The following is a 25,995-nucleotide window of genomic DNA, read 5'->3' on the forward strand; positions in this document are numbered from 1 at the left end:
GCTTGTATGAATCGATTATTAGTAGTTTAAAAACGACTCAACTCGTTTACTAACCCACCAAATATTATTTAGCACTTTCAATTCTTTATTGCAAACACACCCTAACATCACTAAACTGAAATTATTAACAAATCATTTAGAGTAAAGTTTGTAATCTACACTTAGAATATTGTAGTCTTTTCTATACTAAAAAGTAGAGAAGTGATGACAAGGGATGATGTGTGAGTGTGACACATGGTGCTACAAGTAGAACCTTGACCAAAGACCACGTCAAATATATTCTTAATCTGGTCAATAGTTGTAAATCATATAAATTTTTTTTAAATGATTTAAACTTTAATCACAACCCCATATTATTGGTTAATCAAGGGTTAAAAACATATCCCTAAAAACACAATACTTATATTCAAATTTTGATATATGTTTATTTAGAAGAAAGAAAAAAACTATTTTCTAATTGGAATATTGGATTTTAATAATCCATATGGGATGATATTGGTCAATAATAATCCCTATTCATTTTATTGTTACTGGCAGTCCCAAATTCAAAAAAGTTGACCCCCAATGGTCCCCGTTAAATATGACTTAACGGCGTTATAGTTTTTTCTGAATTTCCAACCAATGTTTTAGGGCTTTTGATCGTTATGAGGATACGAGTCGATTGATGTAAAACTTAGTTCGAAACGGTGCTTCAAAATAACGAAACAATGCTTCAATTCAGGTGTTTGAACTTACAATTAACCAAAATCAAGTCGTTTGGATCATTGTTTGGAGTTAAGTTTTATATCATTCGACTCGTATCTTTCTTCCGATTAATAGCCCTAAAAAGTTAGCTTGAAATTCGGAAAAAAAGTATAATGTCGTTAAGTCCTTTTTAACGGGGGACCATTGGGGGCCAACTTTTTTGAATTTGGGACCGCGCCGGTGACGATAAAATGAATAGGGATTATTATCGGCCAATACAATTCAATATGGATTATTAAAATCCAATATTCCTTTCTAATTTAGATGTGTTTTTAACCAATACATATCTGTTCTTAGAAATCTAACCCACCAAAATTGCAAAAAAAATAAATAAAAACAAAAATAAAAATGATTTTGATTTTGATTTTTTTTTGTGTGTATAATATCATTAGTGCTTTCATACGTGTATTAAATTGTGCTTAAATAGTTATTAAATACTTCTGGGATTGTTTAATAAAAGTATTAATTTATTATTGTTGGGAATATGGATTCTTTAATAGAAGTATTACTTTATTCTTATTTATTGATATTGATATTGATATTGATACATTAATGAGTTATTAAGTGAAAAGAAAATCAATTATTTTATATATAGAGTTTAGAAATTGTTTGTTTTCAAGATACTTAATTATTTTAAGAAAACTAGTAATTTCTTTCTAAGTGAAAAGAAATTCAAATACTTATTTTAAATAACTGATATAAAAACAGAACTTTATAGACATTAAAAAATTGTTATGAGACAAATAAATAGCACCTATAAGATTGGATGGAGCAGTGACTCTTCAGGATTGATGTACAAGATTTCATTCGGGACGTGTCATCCTAGGACCCCGCATATCGTACTTGAGGAAATGAAGATGATTGGATGAAACATAACCCGTCAATGATCCAAATAGATGTTAAATAGAAGAAGAAAAACAATCTCACCCCTTAAACTAACTATTTAATATAGAGGTGGGCGAATAAACCGATTAACCGAACCGACCTGAAAATAAAACCGAATCTGAACCGGTTCCAACCCGCTTAACCGAACAAAAAACGGTCAAAACCCGAACTGAAAATGATCATAACCCGAACCGAGACCAATCATAACCTGGTTAAAAAACCGGTTTCAACCTACGAAACCGATCATAAACCGATTTTGACTTTTATTCACCAAACCAAATCGGTTTCGACCCAAACTAATTTTGAATTTTTAACCGCTTTGTTCACCTCTAATTTAATAATAGAAACATGAACCATATATTTGAGTAAAAAGGAAAAATAATAATAAAAATAAAATAATATAAAAATAAAAAATAGTGGCGTTTGACCATTTAATGGAGTCAAAGAAGACAAGAAAGAGAAACCTAATATCAAGATTAGACAGATCAAAACAGCTGTCATACAAATAACCGATCTAGTTTTTGGGCTTTGCATACACCAGATTAAAACCCTACAGTACATACATATTACATACGCACATACATCCCATACATACATACACTACAAATTAATTACTTTCTCACTTAATATCAGCTGCTGCTGAGGTAACCCATAAAGGGTTTCTTGAGCTTTCCATTTTACTTCCAGTTTCATTGTTTGCAGACCAAGATAAACACAACACACATCAAGATTCATTCACACAATGGAAGATGTGGTCAAAGCTGGAGATGATGAAATTCAAGGGTCAAGTTTGACCATGGAGAAAGTGGCTGCTGCTAAACAGTTTATAGAGAATCACTACAAGACTCAGATGAAGAACATTCAAGAACGCAAAGAAAGGTCACATTTTTATTATCAAGTTTTGATTTTTATGTCAATCCAAGGCTTAATTCCAATACCCTTTGTTGTTTTATGCTGTTTAATTGAAGAATCTTGGACTGGTGAATACCAAAATTGTTTGTAAGGTCACATTTTTTTTTATAAAGTTTTGATTTTTATGTGAATCCAAGGCTTAATTCCAACACCCTTTGTTGTTTTATGTTGTTTAATTGAAGAATCTTGGACTGGTGAATTTGGGTTTGGTACCAAAATTGTTTGAAAGGTCACATTTTTTTGATAAAGTTTTGATTTTTATGTGAATCCAAGTCTTAATTCCAACACCCTTTATTGTTTTATGCTGTTTAATTGAAGAATCTTGGACTGGTGAATTTGGGTCTGGTACCAAAACTGTTTCTTGCATTTATTGTTCTGTGAGATCTAGCCTTGGTTGTTGAAAAACTGCTAAAAGATTGGATAGATCCACGTTTAGTAGGTTTTGAGATTATGCATGTAGTTGATTTGAATTGTTGTTGTAGTTTTCTTGGATTTTTAGGTTAGAAGTTTCTTAATTAGCTTGAAATGGTAGTTGAGAATGCTGATATGACATCCAATTCGTATCGCCGACAGCCGGGAATCATAAGTTTATTTTAGAGTTTAGAGAGATAATACAATCATATGGTTGTGTATTATTGGTGAGTGTACCATACTAGTATTATATTGTGTTGCCAAAAGTTGTGATTTGTTGGGAAATATAAGTTAATTTTAGGTTGTGTATTATTTAGAGAAATAATATAATCATATGGTTGTGTATCATTGGTGAGTGTACCATACTAGTATTATATTGTGTTACCAAAAGTTGTGATTTTTGGCATCTTTGGTGGTGGTTTTTTGTAGATAATTTGCATTCCGGCAATGTAGTTTTATGGTTTGAACTTTAGTATTAACCGTATATTAAGGAGAGGTTTCAAAAATCAAATTAGGTTTCGTGTCACAAAAGTTAACAAATGATGTCTCCGTGGGTGGATAAAAGGAAGTTAAAATAATCATTATTATAGCACATCTCCTTAGATTTTTTGCTATGAATATGAATACCATGGTTGAAAATCATGGATTCGACAGTCGTCATTGATATCTATGGTTTTTGGATGACATATACTCTTTATTGTTTTTCAAGTTAACGCGCACGCAAATTGACACCCATAGTTCAAATGTTGACTTCTTTTTAGTATACATGGATGTCAGTAGGGATGAGCGAGTAACGGTACCGATTTTCCCAAATTCTTGATACAGGTACTGAATGTTCGGTTAGGTACCGGTATTGAAGCCAAAATTTGGGAAATACCGGTACTGGTACCGAAAACTCAAAACTTGGTACCGAATACCGGTACAGGTACCGAAAACTCAAAACTTGGTAGTTTTGCTCATCCCTAGATGTCACATTGAAAAGACTTCTGGATAAAGTTAAAAATGTTTGCTTTTTTGCAAAGCGGTCATACGGCTTGAAGTAGAAATTTATATAAATAGAATGTTTCATTGAAATGATCTTAATGGTTCGTCTCTAAGTATTTTTAGAATTTTGTGTTGATCTTTTTATTTTGCAGGCGATGGGTTTTGGAGAGGAAGTTGGCTTCTTCGGATGTGCCTAAAGAGGAACAAATTAATCTGATTAAGGATTTAGAAAGAAAGGAAACCGAGTTTATGCGACTTAAACGGAACAAAATATGCGTTGATGATTTTGAACTTTTGACCATCATTGGAAGAGGAGCCTTTGGAGAGGTTAGAAATAAACACAAAACAATTTTAATCATGAATCACATTTTGAGGTTTGACCTTTTGAACTTTTAATTGATCTTATTTCATTACAGGTACGGTTATGTCGGGAGAAAAAATCTGGCAATATTTATGCAATGAAAAAGCTAAAGAAGTCAGAAATGCTTGTTAGAGGACAGGTAGATAATATATCTTCTTATTGACTAGTCAAACTGCATCTCGCTCTCTTTTACTGTAATTAAATAAATTTCATATTTTGTTTTACAGGTGGAACATGTTAGGGCTGAGAGAAACTTGCTTGCAGAAGTGGCAAGTCATTGCATAGTGAAATTATATTACTCGTTTCAAGACACTGAGTATTTGTACCTCATTATGGAATACCTACCCGGTGGCGACATGATGACTTTATTAATGAGAGAAGACACACTAAAAGAAGATGTTGCTAGGTTTTATATAGCTCAAAGTGTTTTGGCTATTGAGTCCATTCACAAACATAACTACATTCACAGGTTTGTCTAAAGATAATCAAGATTGTAACTTTATTAGAAGTGGCAAGATGGGCGGGTGGATAATGGGTCAAGATTCGTTCGGGCTGAGATGGATTCGTCTTTTAGTATGAGCCGCTTGACTTGTTCACCTATTTAACATGTTCCCATTTTACCCTTTTCTTTTCTTGAATCAAGATTGTAACTTTAGTAGAGTTGGCAAGATGGGCGGGTAAGATAACAAGTCAAGATTTATTTGGGTTGAAAAGGGTTCGTTTTAGGATGATTGTTTGAATTTTTGCCTATTTAACATGTTCCCATTTTACCCTTCTCTTTTCTTGAATAGACTCATTCGAAAATTGCCACCTTTATTTAATCTAAAAGCTGGATAACAGAACAGAACAGGGTGAAGTGAAATTGAAATTAATCTTTTATTTTGTTTTTTTTCATATTACAGAGACATAAAACCTGACAACCTTCTACTGGACAAAAATGGTCACATGAAGCTTTCAGATTTTGGCCTCTGCAAGCCGCTTGATTGTAGAACATTATCTACATTAAATGAAAATGAAGCTATGGTTGATGAAAATATAAGTGAACCAATGGACATTGATGGCATCCCCGATGCTGAAAATGGACATAAATGGAAAAGTGCACATGAACAGCTTCAGCACTGGCAGATGAACAGGAGAAAACTGGTTTGTTTTTATTTACAACTTTGCCACTGTCTTTCCAGGCGATGATTTTGAGTTATAAATATGTTAACTTTTGTTCATTTTTTATGTGAAAAGGCGTTTTCAACGGTGGGCACGCCTGATTATATTGCTCCTGAAGTTTTGTTGAAGAAAGGATATGGCATGGAGTGTGACTGGTTAGTATGATTTTGCTTATAATAATTATTATTGTTAGTATTTTTATTATTTTACATCACGAGTTTTGTTAATAACTGTTTTTATTGCAGGTGGTCTTTAGGTGCTATAATGTATGAAATGCTTGTTGGATATCCTCCATTTTATGCAAATGATCCAATAACCACATGCAGGAAGGTATCACACAATCATGCATCTACTTACAGAAGCACGAATAATTATTTATTTTTATTTTATTTTATGATTTTCATCTGAAGCTGATTAAGCGAATATTTCAGATTGTTCATTGGAAGAATCATCTTAGGTTTCCAGAAGACACAATGTTGTCACCAGAAGCTAAGGATCTCATCTACAGGCTGCTTTGTGATGTTGAACATAGACTCGGTACATGTGGGCCCGACCAAATAAAGGTATAAAATTTACCTATTTACCCCTAGAGCTGATTAATGAATTCTGATTATCTAATATCACATAGTCAACTTTTGCTTGTTTCAGGCACACCCGTGGTTCAAGGATGTTGAGTGGGATAAATTATATGAAATGGAAGCAGCTTTCAAACCTGAAGTCAACGGAGAACTAGACACCCGAAATTTTATGAAGTTTGATGAGGTATTTGTATAAATACATTATTTCATTTGAGGTCATTAACAATTTTCAGTTTAATATGGACTAAAGTTTTGAACTTCATCAGTTGAACCCTCCAACTTCTGGAAGAACCGGTTCAGGACCCTCACGTAAGGTGCGTTCTTCTTTAATATTAATATAAAGTTGTATAATGAACCATTGTTTTGGCTGCTTCTGTTGTGATACTTTGTGTTTTTAATATTATTATACAGCAGCAGTTGAATAATAAAGATTTGAACTTTGTGGGCTATACGTACAAGAACTTTGATGCTGTAAAGGCACTGCGTGATAATCCTGGTAAGTTAGTTGAGATTATTATATAATATTTATATATTGGTATCTTTACTAAGTCTTGTTTGACTTTGACCAGATCTCATGCGGAGTGCGTCTAGTGATTCTTTATATGGTAAGCATATACTAATTTCAGCTGAATTTTTAAATTCTCAAATTCTCGAACTTTTTATGGTTTTTTGTTTAACGTCTTTTTGGCAAAAAGACTGTTTTGCCCTTTGTTGCGTTTTCTTGAATGCGTTGTGCCAAAAAGACTGAATTGCCCTTTGTCGTGTTTTCTTGAACGTGTTTTACCAAAAAGATTGTATTGCCCTTTGTTGTGTTTTCTTGAACGCGTTTTGTCAAAAAGACTGTATTGCCCTTGTGTTTTTCTTGAACGTGTTTTGCCAAAATGACTATTGTGGAATTGCCCTTTGCTGTGTTTTCTTGAACGTGATTTGCCAAAAAGATTGTTTTGCCCTTTGTTGAACGCTTTTTCACAAAAAAGACTGTTTTTTCCTTGTGTTCTCTACTTTTCTTGAACTCGTTTGTCAAAAAGACTATTTTGCCCTCTGTTGTGCTTTCCCTAATAACATAAAAATCGTTTCTTGACATAACAGCAGGTGAACTGAAGATGGATTATGCAACAAAAGCAGCAACCAAAGAAAGCGACATACAAATGCTGACATCAGTCAACGACTCGATGCTGCCATAGTTAGCTTAGCTATGGAATCGGAGGGCACAACTTGTTTATTATTATTATCAGGTTGTTGCCTGGGAAATACCAAAGCTACCCCTACATTCTCTATTAAAACGCCTGCCTCTTTCCTTGAACTCGTTGTATTGAATCAAAGATTTGAGGGCAGTATTGACCATCCACAATATTAGGTCACTGTGGGAGTTGAAAAACAACATAATATTAAGTGTACAGTAGAGTATAAAAAGCCCAAGTGAGGGGTAGTAAACTAGGGCTGGTTGTGTGTTATGTTTGCCCAGGTTGACAAGTCAACAACTTGGCTTCTCTTGTGGCAGTTTTTTTTTTTTTTTAGATTTTTCTGGATATTTCTGACTGTTTTATTATTATTACTATTATTGTGTGTGAGCTTTTGGCAGGTAAAGATCTCTAGTATTAATGATTGTCTTTGCTAGAAGTTATTTTAACGAGTTGCGTAAGCTTTTCGTTATAGATCATGTATATGGTGCAAGTGATATGAACTCTTGCATTAAAAATGATTTATAGACAAATAAAGTAGAATAAAAAGGAGAGAAGCAAAGGTTTTAGGTAGAGGTGCAAAAAAAAACCAAATCCGGAACCGGTTTTTTTATACCCGAGTTTCTAATACTCGAACACGTACCTATTCGTAGGGTACGGATAGGGTATGCCCTTGGAACCGGACCCGATTTATACTCAGTAATACCCGAAAACCAGAACCGGTTCCATACCTGAAACCAGATTTTTCAAATACCCGAAATTTCTTAAAAAATACCCGAAAATACTCCGAAAAAGTGCAATTCCTTAAAAAATTCAATCTATACTTTAAAGATACCTGGAAAAATGCTAGAAAAAACCCGAAAATAGGGTTTTTTTCAATAGCCGAAGATAGGTATTCAAATAACCGGTTCTATACCCGACCCAAACCCGATGCGTAAGGTATGGTTTTTGGAGACAATACCCGAACCCGAACTCGAACCCGATCTGGGTATTGCTAATACCCGATATTTCAATAGCCGGATACCCGAACCCGGTTGCATACTCGAAACCGGGTATTTGAAAAACCAAATTTGTGCACCTCTAGTTTTAGGCATCAAAAATTCCTTTAGAAGTAACGGATTATAAAAATCATTACTTAAGTATATGTAAGTTTATCAAACAAGGCTCTTATAGATTTATTGATTGGAATGAGTTAATTTATTGATTTGATTTTATCCGGTTCCTGTGCATTAGGTGGCATGGTCTCACGGCTGTCGAGAAATCGTCTTTGAATATAATCATGAAGGAGTAGGTTTACACGTGAGATGCGTTAAAAAATAGCATTTGAAAAGTGCAAATAATTGAATGTTGCCCGCTTACCTGCCTCTTTATTGTAATTGGATCATTTTATTTTTAATATTCACATTAAACTTATATAGCTTAATTGAATGTGAAGTCAAATAATATTGGGACATACCAATTTGAAAAAGAATAAAGGGGAGTAAAGGAACTGAAATCAGGATTGATGCTATACTTGGCTCAAGTAGTCAAGTATATGCACATATTAAGCCTCATGATTGAAGAGAAGAGCAATGTTTGATAAATTTGTTTATGTTTGTCATTGTCAAAAAAGATCGAACCGAAACAAATGACCGGTCTAACATCACTTCGTGACTGGTCAATATGAAAAATAACAAGATAAAAACGTACTTGGTTTGATTTTGGTTTGAAATGGCAAAGTGGTTAACCGATTGTTTGGATTGAGTTGAATTCCATAGTAAATGGGCATCAACATTAAAATACAAATAAATGACAGTTTGATATAAAACGATGTAGTAAATAAAACATACAATAACGTTTTGTTCAACGCCGTCAAGGAAAAAAATGAAAAATTTACAGCTATAATAATCATATAACTTGTGTATATATATTTAGTTGTGATACGTAAAATGGTTATGTTATGATGTAACCATTTTATTTTCTTCTAAACATGTTATGTTACGAGATAATCGTCTTGGAGCATCTAGTGATGTGAGAGTGGTGGCCCACTCCCCTATCCACTCATGGACTTGAGCTCCACAACGTAAGCAGGTCCGTCTTCTCTTGTCCCGCCCTCCACCACGACATCCGTACTCAGGTTTCGATGCTATTATTTTTTGTCTAAATCTAATATATTTTCTTCCATAATAATTCAATACCTAAATTTTTTATTGTATTATAGGTATATTGGGTTTTATTAGTCATAATTATCATCTTTTGGTCCTCTCCGGTCCCAACTAATGAATTGGCTGCTGACGGTCCCACATTTTGGTCTCAACGGTCCGCGATCAACAGAATCATAACGCCGTTATTTGCAGGTCGCCGAACAGATGTTTTTGGCCGGAAAAGCCATATTTTTTTGCCAGGTAACTCAACCTAAACACCACCACCACCAACTGACCAACCACCGCCACTTGAGCACCACTAACTGCTTCCGACAATGGTTCCAGAGTTCCGACAACCTTAATAATTATGGCTTTTACTAGAAAAAAATGTTTCTAAAGATCCGATCCAATGTTACAAGATGTTTGGACGAGAATGATGAGTTTTGTGGACAAAATGCGGGTTTAGCCAAAAACATTTTTTTGTTGACCTGCAACTAACTAACAACGTTACGATTCTGTTAGTCGCAAATTAGTGAGAATAAATACATTAAAAGACGAAACCATCAACCATCAGCAACCAATATATTAGTTGGGAGTTGAGACCGTCAATAATAAATAAATAAATAAATAATAATAATAATAATTTAACTTTTGTTCCTATTTGTTCACCATAAAGGAAAGAGGTTAAAAAAACAATCTTGAAAATCCAAGACAGAAATTGAAATTGTAATAAATAATAAAATCATCAATTTATCCCCAAATCAAATCAATAAACCCTAATTGATCATCATCTTTTAGTTTACATACATACATACATACATATACATGGGATTCATAAGAGACAGACGAAACTCATCATCATCAACAAACACATCTCCTTGCGCCGATCTCAGAACTGCTTACCATAACTGTTTCAACAAGTAAGTAATTATTATTATTAGGGTTCATAGTGAAAAGCCCTAATTAATATTATGATGTGTATATTATTTATACAGGTGGTATTCTGACAAGTTCTTGAAGGGACACTGGGATAAAGAAGAATGTGTTTCCGAGTGGCACAAATACAAAGAATGTTTATCTGTAAGCGAACTCATATGACTTCAAAGTTATTGCCTTTAGTTTGGGGATATGCAACATGTAGTGTCATCTTGTAATCATTATAATTAAGGGTGTGCACAGTCGGTTCTATTTGGTTATGCAACATTTAGTTAGCCTTAGGTCGGTTAAGGTTAGTTAATTGCCCAATGTGTTTCTTTTTCTCTGTTCTAGTTGAAATTTGGAAAACTACAAACATACAAGGTTTGGTTCGGTTTCGTTAAAGTCGGTTAACGAAGACACGTTAACCGTAACCATAACCAAATGGTCGTTTAATCAAATTCACAGTTTTGTTTGGTTATGGTCGAATTTGGGGATTGACTGCATTTCGAGGCCTGTAATTTGGTTAATATTTTATTTATGTGTTTCTAGTTTGATGTGAAATCATGAACACTTGCATACGTGTTAACTGTTAGTTTCGTATGCTCTCTTTTAAATTATCTTTCTATGTTATGTTTCAGAAACATTTAGAAGACAAGAATTTGAGCCGCTTTCTGGAAGCGGAAGGGCAGAATAGAATACCTGCTGCTACTCCTAAATGAGTCATGCTTGTTTTTTATATAAAGCGGTAAGTTCTGCTTTTGAAGTTTCTTATTGAAAATGTTTGGTTTGAAGTTTGCTTGTCTAAATCTGTATTCTGTAGGATATGGTTGATTGTTTTTGATAAAGTGTGTCGATCAATATGCACTTACTTAATGATACGAAAACCTAAAACGTAACCATTTACATCATTAGAATGTTTCTTTATATTATCTTTTTTTTACTTGTTGCATTAAGTAGTTGAGTCACCGACACCTTTTTGTGTAAACTTGTTGGCCTGCCTTGTTAAAAAAATATAAATGAAATGTTAAAATGTTAGCGAGGAGTAAACTCATAGCTTTGATCATCTACATTTTAATACCTAACAATTGGTTAAAAGATTCATGTTGTGATGATGTTATGTCATTAATGTATCTCCACGAGTAATATATACAAGTTTTTGAAATTGTTTTGTTTTACTGCATACGTCTATATAAGACAAGTCGTTATAGTATTACACTTGCAATCACCAACTTAGCAGTCGTTTTTTCTTTTCTGTAGATAAGGCAGTTTAGACACACAAAAAAAAAAAAAAAAAAAAAATAGGAGAACGGGAAATGGTGTGAAAGTCGCTTATAGTGTATTTTGCTCCTAATATTGGATTTATATTGAAATACTATGATGTTTGTAACCATAGTAGTTGCAATTCTTGGAGTCTGTTGGGCCAAACACAAGCCTGTAAACGAACAAGAACACTTAATCGAACAAGTATTTATGTTCATGTCCGTTTGTTTAAAAATTGAACGTGATCGTTTATTTAAAATCTAAACGAATAGTTCACGAACATAAATGAACATAACTAAAACAAAGATAAACAGATATATACGAACAAGCGTAAATGAACACAAATAAGCATAATGAACATAAATGAACACGCTTAAATGAACATAAACGAACAAATATAAAACACTAAGTAAATGATTTATCCAAAGTTTTATACAAAAATGAACATAAACGAACGTTCATGAACATAAATGAACGAACGAAACATGTGTTCATGTTCGTTCTTTTAATTAAATGAACACAAACATTTGTTCATCTTCGTTCATTTATTAAATAAACGAACATAAACGAACTTCCTGCCGAACAATTCACGAATCGTTCACTGAACGTTCGGTTTGTTTACAGGCCTACTTGTCTTTGACGTTTGACCCAGTACCCGCGCACCCATTTTGTCACCTCTATAGTCTATAATTTTGTTATTGCAGTTTATGCTTTTGGCCTTTGCCATAATCTTGGTTTGTAAAAATGATGAATTTAACACGATAACTTTGTCTCTGCAGCCGTGCCAACACATCGACTGAGTGGATTAGATGAAACCATCTTCTGTCCAGAATCTGAATCTGTTCTTAACTATATCAGTACTTATGTTTCTTACGAATTCTTGACACACAATTTGGTTAACGTTTTGGAACTGTAACATTACCAAGAAATAATGTACCTGATATAGAAGATTTTAGTAATTAATGCCATCAACACAGCACAAGTTTGTAGTGTTATCTCAGTAAAACAGTTTTATAAGTTATGGCAGTCTTGTTTTACACGCTATAGGAGTGTGCTTTATTATTATTATTGTTATTATTTTTTTTTTGTGTTACTGTCTCGTATATGCGAATTGTCAAAGAAAACGACGTTCTATCCTTGGTGAGTGTTTATTGAATGTTAAATAAGTATACATGATTTAACTTAATTCCTGGGCACAAGAAAACCTTAAAGAAGAGTTTAAGGGAGTTTGATTCATTGATACTACCATTATCATCATGTGTAACTATGTACAAAACTATCAATCAAACTTGAAACTGATCAAACCGTTTAAATCGAAACGAGTGTGTTGGTCCGTTGTTTGAAATGCATATGCCATATGGTTCGGTTGTGACGGTGTGGTTCTATGATACGACGGATAGTTTGGTATTTGGAACACACCATTTAACGTTTATTATTTATTTATTTCTTCGTTTAGGAATATGCGCATATATATAAGTACTAGTTTTTATCCCCGTATCACGGGGGTTGTTTTATATTATTTGTTTCTAATATTTATTTATTTTTGAATTTTTATTTTTTTATTTTTAATTTTTTCTTATTGGCTCCTTTTATATTTCATAGAAACATCCAAAGGATTTACAATGAAGTGGCAGGTAAGCGGGCAACAAGCTGCGCCGCAACCCCCTTTTGGATAGCAAACTCAATCCGACTAAAAACAAAGTTTTGATTCTTATGGGCTGATACGTTACTATACACAACTTTCTGAACCATATTCAAAAGGTCCACGGCATCCGGAGCTAAGAAACCAAAAGTGTTAAAGGCGAAGGGGATAAACACGTGTTGATTCTCCAAACAAGCTCTCTCGTGTTTAGCAACCTTGCCCGATGCCGCCTTCAATGCTGCCTGGCCTGCTACAAATCCAGTGTCCCTAATCCCAACAAGAGGGGACACTCCTGTGAGGTCGACACAAGCGTGTCTTCTCCCTATCCACCCAAAAACAAGTATATCGGCCGGTCGTAATGTAGATCTTCCTTCTTGAGGATCCGTAAGAAAGTTAATAATATACTTATGGTTTGATGATAAATTGTTTCACAAATAAATGAGATGTTATAACCCGATTTAAAAGCTATATGAGTTTGATGAGTCCCAAGACCCGTTTATTTTTTTTTACTATAAAATTGGTTTTTTTAATTATAAATAATATATATCTTTTTTTATTGTTTCACAAATAAATGAGATGTTATAACCCGATTTAAAAACTATATGAGTTTGATGAGTCCCAAGACCCGTTTATTTTTTTTTACTATAAAATTGATTTTTTAATTATAAATAATATATATCTTTTTTTAAATAAATCATATATTAATTTTTAGCATATCCCACTTTATAGGATTTTTATATCAAATATTTGGTGAGACTAGTTTTTAATTTAATGAGATGTTATAACTCGTTTAAGAAATATATGGGTTTGATTACGGGGGTTGTTTTATATTATTTGTTTCTAATATTTATTTATTTTTGATCTTTTTTGTTTATGGCTTGATGATAAATTGTTTAACAAATAAATGAGATATTATAACATGGTTTTAAAATGATATGGATTTGATGAGACCAAAGACCGGTTTATTTTTTTTTACTACAAATTGGTTTTGTAATTATAAATAATATATATATATATTTTTAAACAAATCAAATATTAATTTTTAGTATATCCCAACTTTATAGGATTATTATTTCAAATATTTGGTGAGATTAGTTTTTAATATAATGAGATGTTATAACCCGTTTAAGAAATATATGGGTTTGATAAGACCCATACCCATGAATTCGGGTCAAATGCATGAGAAGCCTCAATTTAAAAATCAAGCAAATCTGGTGACTCCCAAAAAGGAGGAAGCGACCACATCGCGACACATAGGATTTTTGGGTTTTCGTTTATATATATTATTATTATAGATACATTCATAGGACGTGTTCTGTATAAAACAAATTTTAAGTATGGAATCACGCGAGCTGATAACATCTTTATTTGGTTACCTGAATTAGAGTACAAGTTAATATATGATACATTACATGCATTAATGCATACAAAAGTTATCATAAATTCATACTATCATCATAGTTTTAATATAACTTTATGTATATACTTCATGGACATATATAATTATAAACACTCATTAAATACACATCTCAAACATAAAAATTAGTGTTTCCTGTAAACCTGCTAAAATGAAACATTATTAGACAAATGTTAAAAAAAGATAAAAATTAAAATTAAAAATTCTTGGGTTTATGATTCATGTATATAAGGTAAACGAGCATGTGGTTTCGGGTCATCATGTCAGGTATCACCTAACCTCATACTCATGAAAAATTTTAAAAACCAATCTCATACTCGTCCTTCGATCAGCCTAGGGTTGTTCAAAATTTTTTCTGTGGCTTGCTCAAAATAAGCTTGAAAATTGCTCGGCTCAAAGAAAGCTCGATTCTAAATGAGCTGGCTAGGTTGGATTTCTAAACAAGCCGAACTCGAGCCAGGGTGACTCGGCTAGATTTTTTTTTGAACGGCCAACTAAGTAACGCCGGGTACCCCGTACGCGGGCCCCATTGGCTAAAGGTAGCCCGAGCCGGCCACTACTCCGGACGGACGGAGCTCCTAGCGGTCCACCTGTTGAGGGATGATAATCCGGTATTTTGTATATATATTAGTGTATTAATTATGTAGTTTTATTGAGTATATTGTTAGAACTTTGGTACTTTATACGTGATTTTGTATTTTAGGTAATTGATCGTTAAAGATGCTAAATGCGAGACCTGTACGAGCATGGAATGATATCTCGGGAAGACCGAAGCATAATTTGATGTCTTGGCAAGTGTTATAAGGATTCGGGAAGAGTATGGATGAGAAATCATAAGCCAATGCTAAAACTGAACAAGATGGGTTGACAAAATGCGACCTTGAAGTAAAACGAGCATATCCTGAGCTAGAAAATGAGTTACTGGAGCCACAATATATGAATTTTGGGTTTCTCGACGAGAGGAATCCAAATATGAGGTTTTCTTAGGTCGCGGTACGCGACGAGTAGGGTCTATGGCCATCGCGATACGCGATGGTCTTAAAAAACGTGAAAAAACGGATTTTGACCTATATCTTCTATTTTCCGAACCCTAATCAGGATTGACGACCAGCAACAGCTATTAGGCAATTTTGGGTGAATTCCAGGGCTACCAATCATCTCTTGATCAATACTAATGGTCTTCCTCATCATAATTGAAGATCTATCGATTACGATGCTCGGCTAGTCTTCTCCGAATCATACGCGGGATGTATAGTTTGTAACTTTTACAGTTTTTCTCATGTGATTAAGAACACTATGTATAATTGTTTATGGTTGATATATGATTACTGATGTTTAGTATTTCTGTGTGTTCAGTCGGTTTAGGTTTACGTTGGTCTGAACGATTTGTTACCAGTTGCTAGATAATTGATCATATGATTGTTTGATTAGATTAAATACGATAAAACATATAATTGCCCTTAACTGAGTCACACTGGCAAGGACCGTTTGATAACCAGTGCCGTGTGTAAAGCAATTATTGATGTCTAATGTTTTGTCTGATTGATCAGTCTGTAGTTAACCAGTAATAATTAATCTGTTAGGTTGCATGAGATTACTATAGGTTGCTTACTTGAATTCCCGAGTGTGATTTGCTTTGTTAATTGATTGAAACTTGTTTACTCGTTTGCTTGTTTAACTCTAAATTTAAATAATTGCTTGTGTGATCAGCACTAAATCTGTTACTTCATAATATTAAAGTTGCTTACACGAATCACATTGACCACATACTCCTGGTGGATACGATATCCTACTTATCCTATCTAGATAGTTTAATTAGGTTTTTGATTGACTCAAACGACGGTTATCAAGGGATTCACGGATAAAACCCGACCCCCACGCCCGCCAAACGGCACGACAGCGAGGAGCCGGTAAAACCGGGTGAGATCAGGACTTGAACCGTGGCAAGCCAGGGTCATCCCTCATATCTCCCATATAAGTTGGTGGTAGTGAGGTTTGATCCCCCTACCTCTCACTTGTATGGTGAGTGCTCTACCATTGAGCCACAACCAACTTATAAGACTCGGCTAGATTAAACCCTAAGTTTTAATGTGCGTGTATATAAAATAGCAAACCAAAATGAAAAATAAATAAATAAATAAATACCACTCGATCTTTTAAGCATTATATAGATAAAAACACAAAAAAAAATACACAACACTTTTAATTCTCTAATTTATAAATTTTAAATAATATGTATGTTAATATTGTATTTTGTTTTTGTATATATCTAATCTGTAAAATAATAAATAAAAATAAATAATTAAACATTTTATCGTGTTCGGCTCGAGCTTAAATTTTCAGCTCAATAAAGTAAACGAGTTGAGCTCGCGCCAGCTCATTCAAGTTTGAGCCTGAGCCTAAACCTGAGCTTATCATGCTTCGAGAATACCTGTCCCGAATGCTTTGAGTCACCGGCTTGGTTTTTTCATTTATTCTTTTTAGCCATTCCTATTACCTTCAGGTTTAACTTAAAAGTCTGCAGCTCGTCAGACTGCAATCAAAGAACAGTAAACCATGGCGCCTAAGAAGGCAGTGCAGCCTAAAAAACAACCGGCGGCTAAGGAGCCGAAGAGCTGGCGTGTGGTTAACATAGAACGGTCTTCATACTTCGCTCGGCGTGAGGCGGCTAAGGTGTTGAGAAGCGTACTGCACGGAGACGCTAACCGTAGAGCCGTTGGCTCAATTAAAACCCTAGTTTATAGTCCTACCGTCAGGAATAAGAAGGCCACATTTGCTCTTGTCTGTCAAACACTTAAATGTGAGTGAGTTTCAGTTTATTATTATTATTTTTTTTAAGTTGTTGTAATTAAATGTAGCTGAAAACAAGCCCTAGAGTTAGTTAGTTAGTTAGTTATTTAACGAACCGAATGAACACGAACGGAGGCATGTTCGTGTTAGTTCATTTAACTTTAGCCGAATACAGACATATAATTATACATATTCTTTTGTTTATGTGTGTAGTCTAGGGGTGAACAATAACCGAACCATTAACCGTAACTGAACCTAAATTAACTGAAAATCTGTTTATGGTTATTTTTTGTACCATCGGTTAACTGAAAATAACTGAACCGGATCACTCATATTTTCATATATTTCTAGCTTTTATATCTCCATGGCTCCATTTCATGTACTTATACCTCCACTTCGTGTTATATATGCCTGTAAGCAAACCGAATGGACACGAATGATTTCATGTTCATGTTAGTTTATTTAACTTTGACCAAACACGAACATATAATCGAACATTTTTTTTATGTGCGTGGTCTAGGGGTGAGCAATAACCGAACCATTAACCGGAACCGAACCTAAATTAATCGAAAGCTGAATTAACTGAAAGCCGGTTACTGTTTCCTTTTTGCCGAAATCAACTGAACCGAACCATTCATATTTTCATATGTTTCTTGCTTTTATGCCTCCGTTTTATGTAAATCTAAGCAAAATTTTAGCTCAAGTTTTGTTTGGGTTATTAACCGAACCGAAAACCGACTGGTTATTAAAATCGATTAATTGATGACTTTGGTTTCGGTTTAGGCTAATAGCCGAACTGAATTGAACTTGCATGACTCAACTTCGTACATTAAGAAAATGGGCATGCTCGTGTTGGCTCATTCAAAACCTAAACGAACAGTTCACGAACATAAGTGAACGAAAAAAACGCGTGTTCATGTTCGTTCGTTTAATTAAATGAACAAACTTCCGCTGAACGGTTTCCTAAACGTTTGGTTCGTTTACAGGCCTAGCAATAAGAATTAGAAAATGATATTTGTTTTCATATTCGCAGATCTTCCGATCATTAAGGATGTAATGGAGACTGCTAATGTATTAAACAGCAAATGGAAGGTAAAACTTGTGAAACATACGTTATTTGTATAACCTGTTATTTAAAACCTTTAATATCAACTAATTTATTGTTCTTTTGATGGCAGAGGCAAGAGGAGTTGGTGTACATAATTATCTATGACATTCTTTTTGGACAGGTAGCATAATCCTTTGTTTTTGTTTTTCAGCATTTGCAGTTGATAAAGTAGAATATGTAGCCAAATAATTCATTTCTGTAAATTGAATATTGTGATTTCAATGCTTGATAGGATGCATCTCTAACAGGGGATGCAGAAAGGTATCTCTTGCTCAGGAAAAGTCCGTTACAGTCCGCTCTTGCGAAGATTTTGGTGAAAAAGGGAGCAAAACGTATAGAGGATTTGATGGCTCAGTATCAGATTTATGGTTTGTGTTCTAAGTTCTTTATTTTTGCATACTTGTTTTATATTCTTCGATGTTCATGACATGAGATTATGAATTTATGATTTCATGCTGCAGATGTTAAGAAGCCTCGCTATGTTCGTGTTAATACTCTGAAACTGGATGTTGAAACTGCTATGTCTGAACTGGGAAAAGAGAATGAGGTAACCTATTTAACATATGATTATATGAATATTACTATCATCATTATTATTTTTCAACGTATTCTGCTTGCTTACATCTTTTGCTTAATATTTTTAAAGGTTCAGAAGGATGACTTGATTCCCGATTTACTGGTGCTCCCACCAGGTACTGATTTGCACAATCATCCGTTGGTCACAGATGGGAGTGTATTTATGCAAGTAAGATTCTTTTAGTTCTTTATTACTTTTGATGTATTATTACATAAAATCATTAATATAACTTACGGTGTTTAGGGTAAGGCAAGCTCCATGGTAGCAGCTGCCCTTGGGGCCAAACCAGGATGGGAGGTTTGTATTATTCGGATTATATATATGTATATTAACTAACCGTTAGAGATTCTTCTCTAATTTCAGTAATCTGCAAATCTTTAATGCGATTCCTTGTTAAAGGTTATTGATGCATGTGCTGCACCTGGAAACAAAACAGTACATCTTGCTGCTCTTATGAAAGGAGAGGGAAAAATTGTTGCTTGTGAACTGAATAAAGACCGAGTTAAACGATTGGAACAAACCACTAAACTTGCGGGTGCATCTAGTATCCTTATAGTTTCTTGTACACATGTTTATGTATGTATATAGTATCTGTATCTATGTGTGATTTGGTAGACCTGACATGATATATAGACGTGCAAGTTTTACATGGAAACTTCTTGAACTTGAATCCTGAAGATCAGTCATATTCTAAGGTATTTATTGATTTGTCATCAACTGTCGGTTTCTGGTTTCTGGATTTTTTTATATGCTTTTTGTTGCATACATTGTAGGTTCGTGCTATACTGTTAGACCCTTCATGTTCTGGATCTGGGACCGTTGCTGATAGATTGGATTATCTTCTCCCGTCACATACTTCTGGTAAATTTCTTGTCAACATTTTTATCACTTTTAAGTTTTTCTTTCTGAAAATTTGTGTGTTAATACATTTTTTTCCAATCTTAATTATGTTGGGAAGGTGACGGTGATGGTGGTGATGAAGGCCGACTCGTTAAACTTGCCGCTTTTCAAAAGCAGGCTCTAAGTCACGCATTGTCTTGTAAGTTAAAATTTGATACTATCTCGGAAATAATATTGTTTTGTATGATATCTTTCTTTTTCTTTTTAATTAGTTCCAGCAGTGGAGAGAGTAGTGTACAGCACATGTTCTATTCACCAAATTGAAAATGAAGATGTCGTCAAATCAGTCTTACCTCTCGCTGCATCGTATGGTTTTCAACTGTCAACTCCATTTCCACAGTGGGCCCGCCGTGGCCTCCCGGTTGTTGAAGGATGTAAGTCTTATTACACTTTTGTTTTATCTCAAAACGGTTCAAATCCAGTTTTCCACTTTATAATATTACATATAACATCTTGTTTTCCAATCTTCTTGTTTTTTGTATTTGATAATCAGCACAACATCTTCTTCGAACCGATCCTGTGGAGGATAAAGAGGGCTTCTTTATCGCGTTATTTACAAGAAACACCACTCATGCTCCAGAAAGCTCTCAGAAAGTTGAAAGCGAGACTGTTTTGGATGATATGAAAGATGAAGCTGTTAAAAGACGTCCTCGCCAGAATAAGTTAGTAAGATATCTTCCGTATACAAGGCTTTCTAGGTTGTATCTACACAGAAATTCAATGATTTGCAGATGGTGATTCTCAGTTTTGTTTAGAACACAATTTTGACAACTTTTGTTTTCTCCCAAAGGTTGGAATTATGTATCATGTCAGGATTATTCACTATTTTTCTCTATATTCTTGAACATTATTAGTATGAAGTGAACAATGTTTTTGTGACCATTTTCTCACTCTATACAACAGGTTCAGTAAACAGCTTGTTACCTTTCTATATATAATGACTTACAAAACACCACCTTGAGTAGAGCTTCTCGATTATTATCATTTGTCGAGTTTTACCGACTCTTCAGTAGGCATCGACAAGACAACAAGCAAATATGATGCAAACCTCCATACGGAATAGCATTTATTTTCAGAATCGCATGTCACCATGGCGGAAAAAGGCCTTAAAACATTCCAACATAATATATAAAACTACCCGAGTACCCGGCACAAACAAGGGGTTAGACAATAGATATAAACTCTTTATACCCACACTCATATGATTTCAATAATTACTTTCATCCGAGAGCCACTTTTACTTCATGGTTAGATATGTATAAATAATATAATCGAACAAACATTAAAACTACGAGTAACATTTTTTTTATTATATTTATATAAGAATAGCATTAGGAGTGCAAACGAGCCGAGCCCGACTTGTTAACTTACTTAAAGCTCGAGCTCGGTTTGTTTCGATCTCTATTTCTAAAGCTTGAGCTCAACTTGTTTGTAGTTTTTAAAGCTCGAGCTCGACTTGTTAGTAGTTTTCAAAGCTCGGCTCAGGCTCTGCTCGTTTACTATTTATTAATTAGTTTTTATGTATTTATAATCACTTTTATATATAGCATAAGTATTATTTAGTTATTTTTCATAGTATTATATACATTAATTAATGATTATTAAATATATTAATATAATATACATTACAAAAATTATATTATAGTCCCGTTTAAGCTCGTGAGCCGGCTCAAGCTCGACAAGCGAATAAGCTTGAGCTTGGGCTCATTTATTAAACGAGCTTACTTGCTTGAGCTCGGGTTCAGGCTCATTTAAGCCTGGCTCGATCGGGCATTTTCACGAGTCATCTCAAGTAGCTTGGCTCTTTTACCTAAATAGCGTAATAGTAATATTAGTTTCGCTTATTTTTCTTTATGAATTAAATTTATTAATTGAAATCAGATTAAACCTTCAAACCGGGTAAACCCGGCCCAGATAACCGGTTCAACCAATAATATATACATGATACATCCATTGTCTCCTCCACTATTATTATTATTATTATTATCAAAACCCTAGTCTGTCTAAAACCCTTGCTGTTAGCAGCAGCAGCTTCAATTTCTTCAATTTGCTTTCGTCTGCAGGTAATAATTTCACTCTATTTCCTTAATTTAACCTATCGTTAACAACTTAATTAACTTCAATTTCTTCAATTCCAATTCAGTTTAACCTAATTACACCAATGGCGGCGCCACTTCACGATAACCTTGAAGAACAAGAGACGCAGAGCATGGAAGACACTGATATTGATGAAGAAGAACAGATTTGGGATGATTGGACTGCTGATGGAGAAGATGATAATAATGATGACCTAAATTTGCTCTGTCTGTTCTGTGAATCTAAATTCACTTCAACTTGTTTATTATTTGAACATTGTGGTTCGAGTCACCGGTTTGATTTTACAAGGATTAAGGAGGCATTGAAGTTGGATTTCTATGGCTGTTTTAAGCTTATTAATTATGTTAGATCTAAGGTTAGTGTTTTACACACCGATTGTTTTAATTGCTTTTTGTTGATGTTCTGTTTATTTATTCTTGTTGTAGAACTCGATAGGGGCGTAAACGAGCTGAGCCCGAGCTCGACTGTGCTTCAGCTTGGGTTGTTTTGATTTACGAGAGGTTGAGCTCGAGCTTGGCTCGTTTCGAGCTCTTTTTCTAAAGCTCAAGCTCGGCTTTTTATATTTTATTGAACGGTTTTTATACGTTTTTATTATTTTTATATATTTTGAGAAAATCTTAAGGGAGCCTAAGCTCAGCTCAAGCTCGGTGCTTAATAACTAAACGGGCTTTAGTTGAGTCTCGAGCTCGAAAAATCTAGGCTTTTTTAACGAGCTTGAGTAGCTCGCAAGCAGGCAAGCAGCTTGTCTCATTTGCACCCCTATTGCGAGGCCTTGGTCGGGTGGTGGGATACCGACTAGCGATTAAAACGTATTTATCGTGATTAATTGGATTGCAATTTTATATGTAATTTATCAAAATTTTATATATTTACTTGCATAATAAAATTTATAGTTTTATATGATAAGTATTTTTCTTTTTCCAAATATTTCAAAAATGTTGACCGATTTTGATTGAACCTTAACCTATTTTAACCAGTCTTCACCAATTTTGGCCGGCTTTGACCGAATATTGATTATAGGGCCTAATTACTTGAAATTGAATCGGTAAGCCACCGTTCAGTAACTAGTCGCCAACTAATTTCGATTTTTGGAACACTGTTATTCATTTATTTAATGATTGTACCAGGTGGCGGAGAATAGATGTTGGAGCTGTGGAAGTACCTGTGAGTCTAGGAAAGAGCTACAAGATCATTTACATGAACCATCTGGTTTTGGAAGCAGCAATCTTCCATGGGATGATGCCATGTATCTTAAACCATATATGGAAGAAGATAATCTTTTGTTTAGTTTTGATGAAGATGAAGCTGATGACGATGATGATGATGATATGGCTAGAAATACAGACGGTATAGAAACGATGAGCATTGATGACAATTCTGACGGGGAATCATATCAAGTGAATGGAAACACTTCTATTTCTGCAAGTAATGGGGAGAGCTCAAATGGTAAAAGATTAAATGAATCTTCTTTGAGTGCTGTTGACCGTAATGTTATGATCGTGAATAAGGACTATTTTGGCTCGTATAGCTCATTTGGTATACACAAAGAGATGTTAAGTGATAAGGTATTGTTTTACATTTTTACTTATTCTAATCATCTAAGTGAAATTTATAAATAATTTGTTATGTGATGTAGGTAAGAACAGATGCTTATAGACAAGCCATTGTAGACAATCCTTCTCTTTTTAAGGATGCTGTTGTTTTGGATGTTGGTTGTGGCACAGGAATACTAAGGTGAGTTTCTGTTGTTTTGGAGTAATATTTATGTCTTCATTTATTTAGCATGTATTATACATGGGTCTACAAAATGATAACTATTTTGTATAAAATTTTGTTTTTATTAGTCTATTTGCAGCCCAAGGAGGGGCCAAAATAGTAAATGCAGTTGAAGCAAGTGATAAAATGGCTACAGTTGCCTCTCAGGTAACTCATATAATTATTGCTTTTAACATCTTCACCTTTAACGAGTAGCATGTCGTCCTGTAATCAAACTTTTTATTGTTTCAATACCTGCAGATTGCAAAAGACAATGGTCTGTTGTATAATGAAGCTTCAAACGGAAATACCAAACAGGAAACTGGAGTAGTTAAAGTTATTAATAGTATGGTTGAAGATCTTGTTAAATCTGGTCAAATTAAGCCTAAAAGTGTTGATGTGCTAGTCAGTGAGTGGATGGGTTATTGTCTACTTTATGAGTCAATGCTCAGCTCGGTGCTTGTTGCACGTGACCATTGGTTAAAGCCCGGTGGTGCCATGCTTCCTGATACAGCTACCATGGTTTGTACACCTAATCCTAATGAACTAATGAACTTTGATTTAGTGCGATGTGTACTAACTACTAAGTATTATGTTTTTATCATTTATATTATAGTTTGTTGCTGGATTTGGAAAAGGGGCTACAAGTATCCCGTTTTGGGAAAATGTTTATGGATTCAACATGTCTTCAGTCGGTAACGAGTTGGTTAAAGATGCTGCTCATATTCCTATTGTCGATGTGGTGGATGCAAATAATTTGGTGACAGATACTGCTCTTCTGCAGGTTGGTTAAATTATATATTTTCTTGTTAATGATAATAATATAAAAGATTATGTAATGTAGTTTAATGTCTGTTATTCTATTGGTACTAGGAGTTTGATTTGGCGACAATGAAACCGGATGAAGTTGATTTCACTGCATCTGTTCAATTAGAACAAAAGTTAAAAGAGGCATTGTCAACCATAACAAAGTGTTATGGAGTAGTTCTATGGTTCGATACTTCATTCACAAGCAGGTTTTGCAAAGAAGCCCCTACGGTTTTGTCAACATCACCATATACCCCTCCAACACATTGGTCTCAAACTTTACTGACTCTTCGGGAACCAGTTTCATTAACATCCAAGAAGTTGACAACCAAGAGTGGTTCAATGGTTGGTAGTGAAGTCAACCCGGCAGCAAAAATTAACGCTCGCATCAGTATTGCACGTGGTGTTGAACATCGTAGCATTGACATTTCACTGGAGGTTACGGCTATTGGGTTTGATGGTCAGAAACAAAAATTGCCCGTGCAATTGTTTAATATGCGTTAGAGTGGTTAAGTGCTTTACGTTTGTGGTTTAGATGATAATTTTGTTGAAAGCCTCATGTGGTTTCTTGTGGCCTGCAATTTTGGTGTTTTAAGATGATAATTTTGATAGGAAAGCAACTTTTATGATACTTTGCAATCTCGTTTGTTATTGAGTCTTGTTTTTATTGAATGCTGTTAAGTGTTTGGTTTGGTAGCTCATATGACTATATTATATCGGTTTTTAAGCTTGTTTATGATACTTTGCAATCTTTTATATATCCAGTTTTTTAAGCTTGTTTATTATATCGGTTTTTACAGACAACGGCGTGTTTTTCTTTTATTTCGTCATTGATTAGAAACGTCGTTATCCTGTATCGAACCATGAAAATGTCAACTAACAGTTAAGTTTACGGCACTCTACAATCTTGATCATAAACAAAATATTACGGTGAGGATGATATGATTAGAATTTAGAACTTACGCATATCAGTAATGAAGAAAACACTGATAGACGGTAAAGCCCGTATGTTTTCAATTCTTTTCAAGATTCGTCGACAAACATAGTAGAGAACTTTCTCTTAGAAATTTCTCTATCGTTATTATGCGTCGTCGCGTCTGTTATTTGTTTGTTTTAAATGACGGGTTTGACTATTTTATTCGTGAATTTATATAGCAAAAGAAAGTTTATGTCATCATGTTAACAACCTCCCATGCATCGCATATTCACATAGCATGTGCGCTCAGTGTACATATAGCCATGTAGGTTTATGTCATTACCAATATAGGCATATGATAAGAATGGACTATACACGAGTCATGATTGCGTAAATAATTAATATTTGTCAGTTAAATACCACCAAGAGTAGGCTTCCGATGTGAGCGGTGTTACAGGATCAGAGTCT

General features: G+C 34.3%; 5 protein-coding genes across 7 annotated transcripts in view; 4 read left to right on the top strand and 1 right to left on the bottom strand.

The window, feature by feature from the left end:
* LOC143552491 (PHD finger protein ALFIN-LIKE 3-like) overlaps positions 1 to 25,995 on the bottom strand; it is a 166,435-nt gene that overhangs the window by 132,092 nt on the left and 8,348 nt on the right. The window lies entirely within an intron of this gene.
* Positions 2,172 to 7,677, top strand: LOC143552487 (uncharacterized). Of its 3 annotated transcripts, none has more exons than XM_077042702.1 (13): positions 2,172 to 2,508; positions 4,089 to 4,263; positions 4,353 to 4,436; positions 4,525 to 4,766; positions 5,200 to 5,440; positions 5,534 to 5,613; positions 5,704 to 5,788; positions 5,890 to 6,021; positions 6,107 to 6,220; positions 6,303 to 6,350; positions 6,451 to 6,532; positions 6,606 to 6,641; positions 7,126 to 7,677. In XM_077042702.1, the coding sequence occupies exons 1-13, from the start codon at positions 2,372 to 2,374 to the stop codon at positions 7,218 to 7,220; spliced, it is 1,551 nt and encodes a 516-aa protein (XP_076898817.1). In that variant the 5' UTR covers positions 2,172 to 2,371; the 3' UTR covers positions 7,221 to 7,677. The 3 variants fall into 3 exon arrangements, with proteins under 3 accessions (XP_076898817.1, XP_076898816.1, XP_076898818.1); XM_077042701.1 differs by having other exon boundaries at positions 6,448 to 6,532; positions 7,126 to 7,675; XM_077042703.1 differs by lacking the exon at positions 6,606 to 6,641 and having other exon boundaries at positions 6,448 to 6,532; positions 7,126 to 7,676.
* LOC143552467 (uncharacterized protein At4g33100-like) lies at positions 10,098 to 12,567 on the top strand. Its single transcript, XM_077042680.1, has 4 exons — positions 10,098 to 10,260; positions 10,336 to 10,420; positions 10,897 to 11,003; positions 12,298 to 12,567. Exons 1-3 carry the CDS (start codon positions 10,166 to 10,168, stop codon positions 10,975 to 10,977), a joined length of 261 nt encoding a protein of 86 aa, XP_076898795.1. The 5' UTR covers positions 10,098 to 10,165; the 3' UTR covers positions 10,978 to 11,003; positions 12,298 to 12,567.
* Positions 17,097 to 21,007, top strand: LOC143552469 (25S rRNA (cytosine-C(5))-methyltransferase NSUN5-like). Its single transcript, XM_077042681.1, has 13 exons — positions 17,097 to 17,377; positions 18,401 to 18,459; positions 18,546 to 18,596; positions 18,708 to 18,843; positions 18,937 to 19,022; positions 19,122 to 19,220; positions 19,296 to 19,349; positions 19,452 to 19,596; positions 19,686 to 19,747; positions 19,826 to 19,913; positions 20,011 to 20,091; positions 20,165 to 20,326; positions 20,446 to 21,007. Exons 1-13 carry the CDS (start codon positions 17,134 to 17,136, stop codon positions 20,688 to 20,690), a joined length of 1,512 nt encoding a protein of 503 aa, XP_076898796.1. The 5' UTR covers positions 17,097 to 17,133; the 3' UTR covers positions 20,691 to 21,007.
* Positions 21,944 to 25,217, top strand: LOC143552489 (putative protein arginine N-methyltransferase 3). Its single transcript, XM_077042704.1, has 7 exons — positions 21,944 to 22,404; positions 23,177 to 23,614; positions 23,686 to 23,783; positions 23,894 to 23,972; positions 24,066 to 24,326; positions 24,421 to 24,588; positions 24,678 to 25,217. The coding sequence occupies exons 1-7, from the start codon at positions 22,114 to 22,116 to the stop codon at positions 25,113 to 25,115; spliced, it is 1,773 nt and encodes a 590-aa protein (XP_076898819.1). The 5' UTR covers positions 21,944 to 22,113; the 3' UTR covers positions 25,116 to 25,217.

Source organism: Bidens hawaiensis, unplaced genomic scaffold (assembly GCF_021521415.1).
Source record: "Bidens hawaiensis isolate Kalapana, Puna unplaced genomic scaffold, B.hawaiensis_p1.1 tig00016935_1, whole genome shotgun sequence".
Lineage (NCBI taxonomy): Eukaryota > Viridiplantae > Streptophyta > Magnoliopsida > Asterales > Asteraceae > Bidens > Bidens hawaiensis.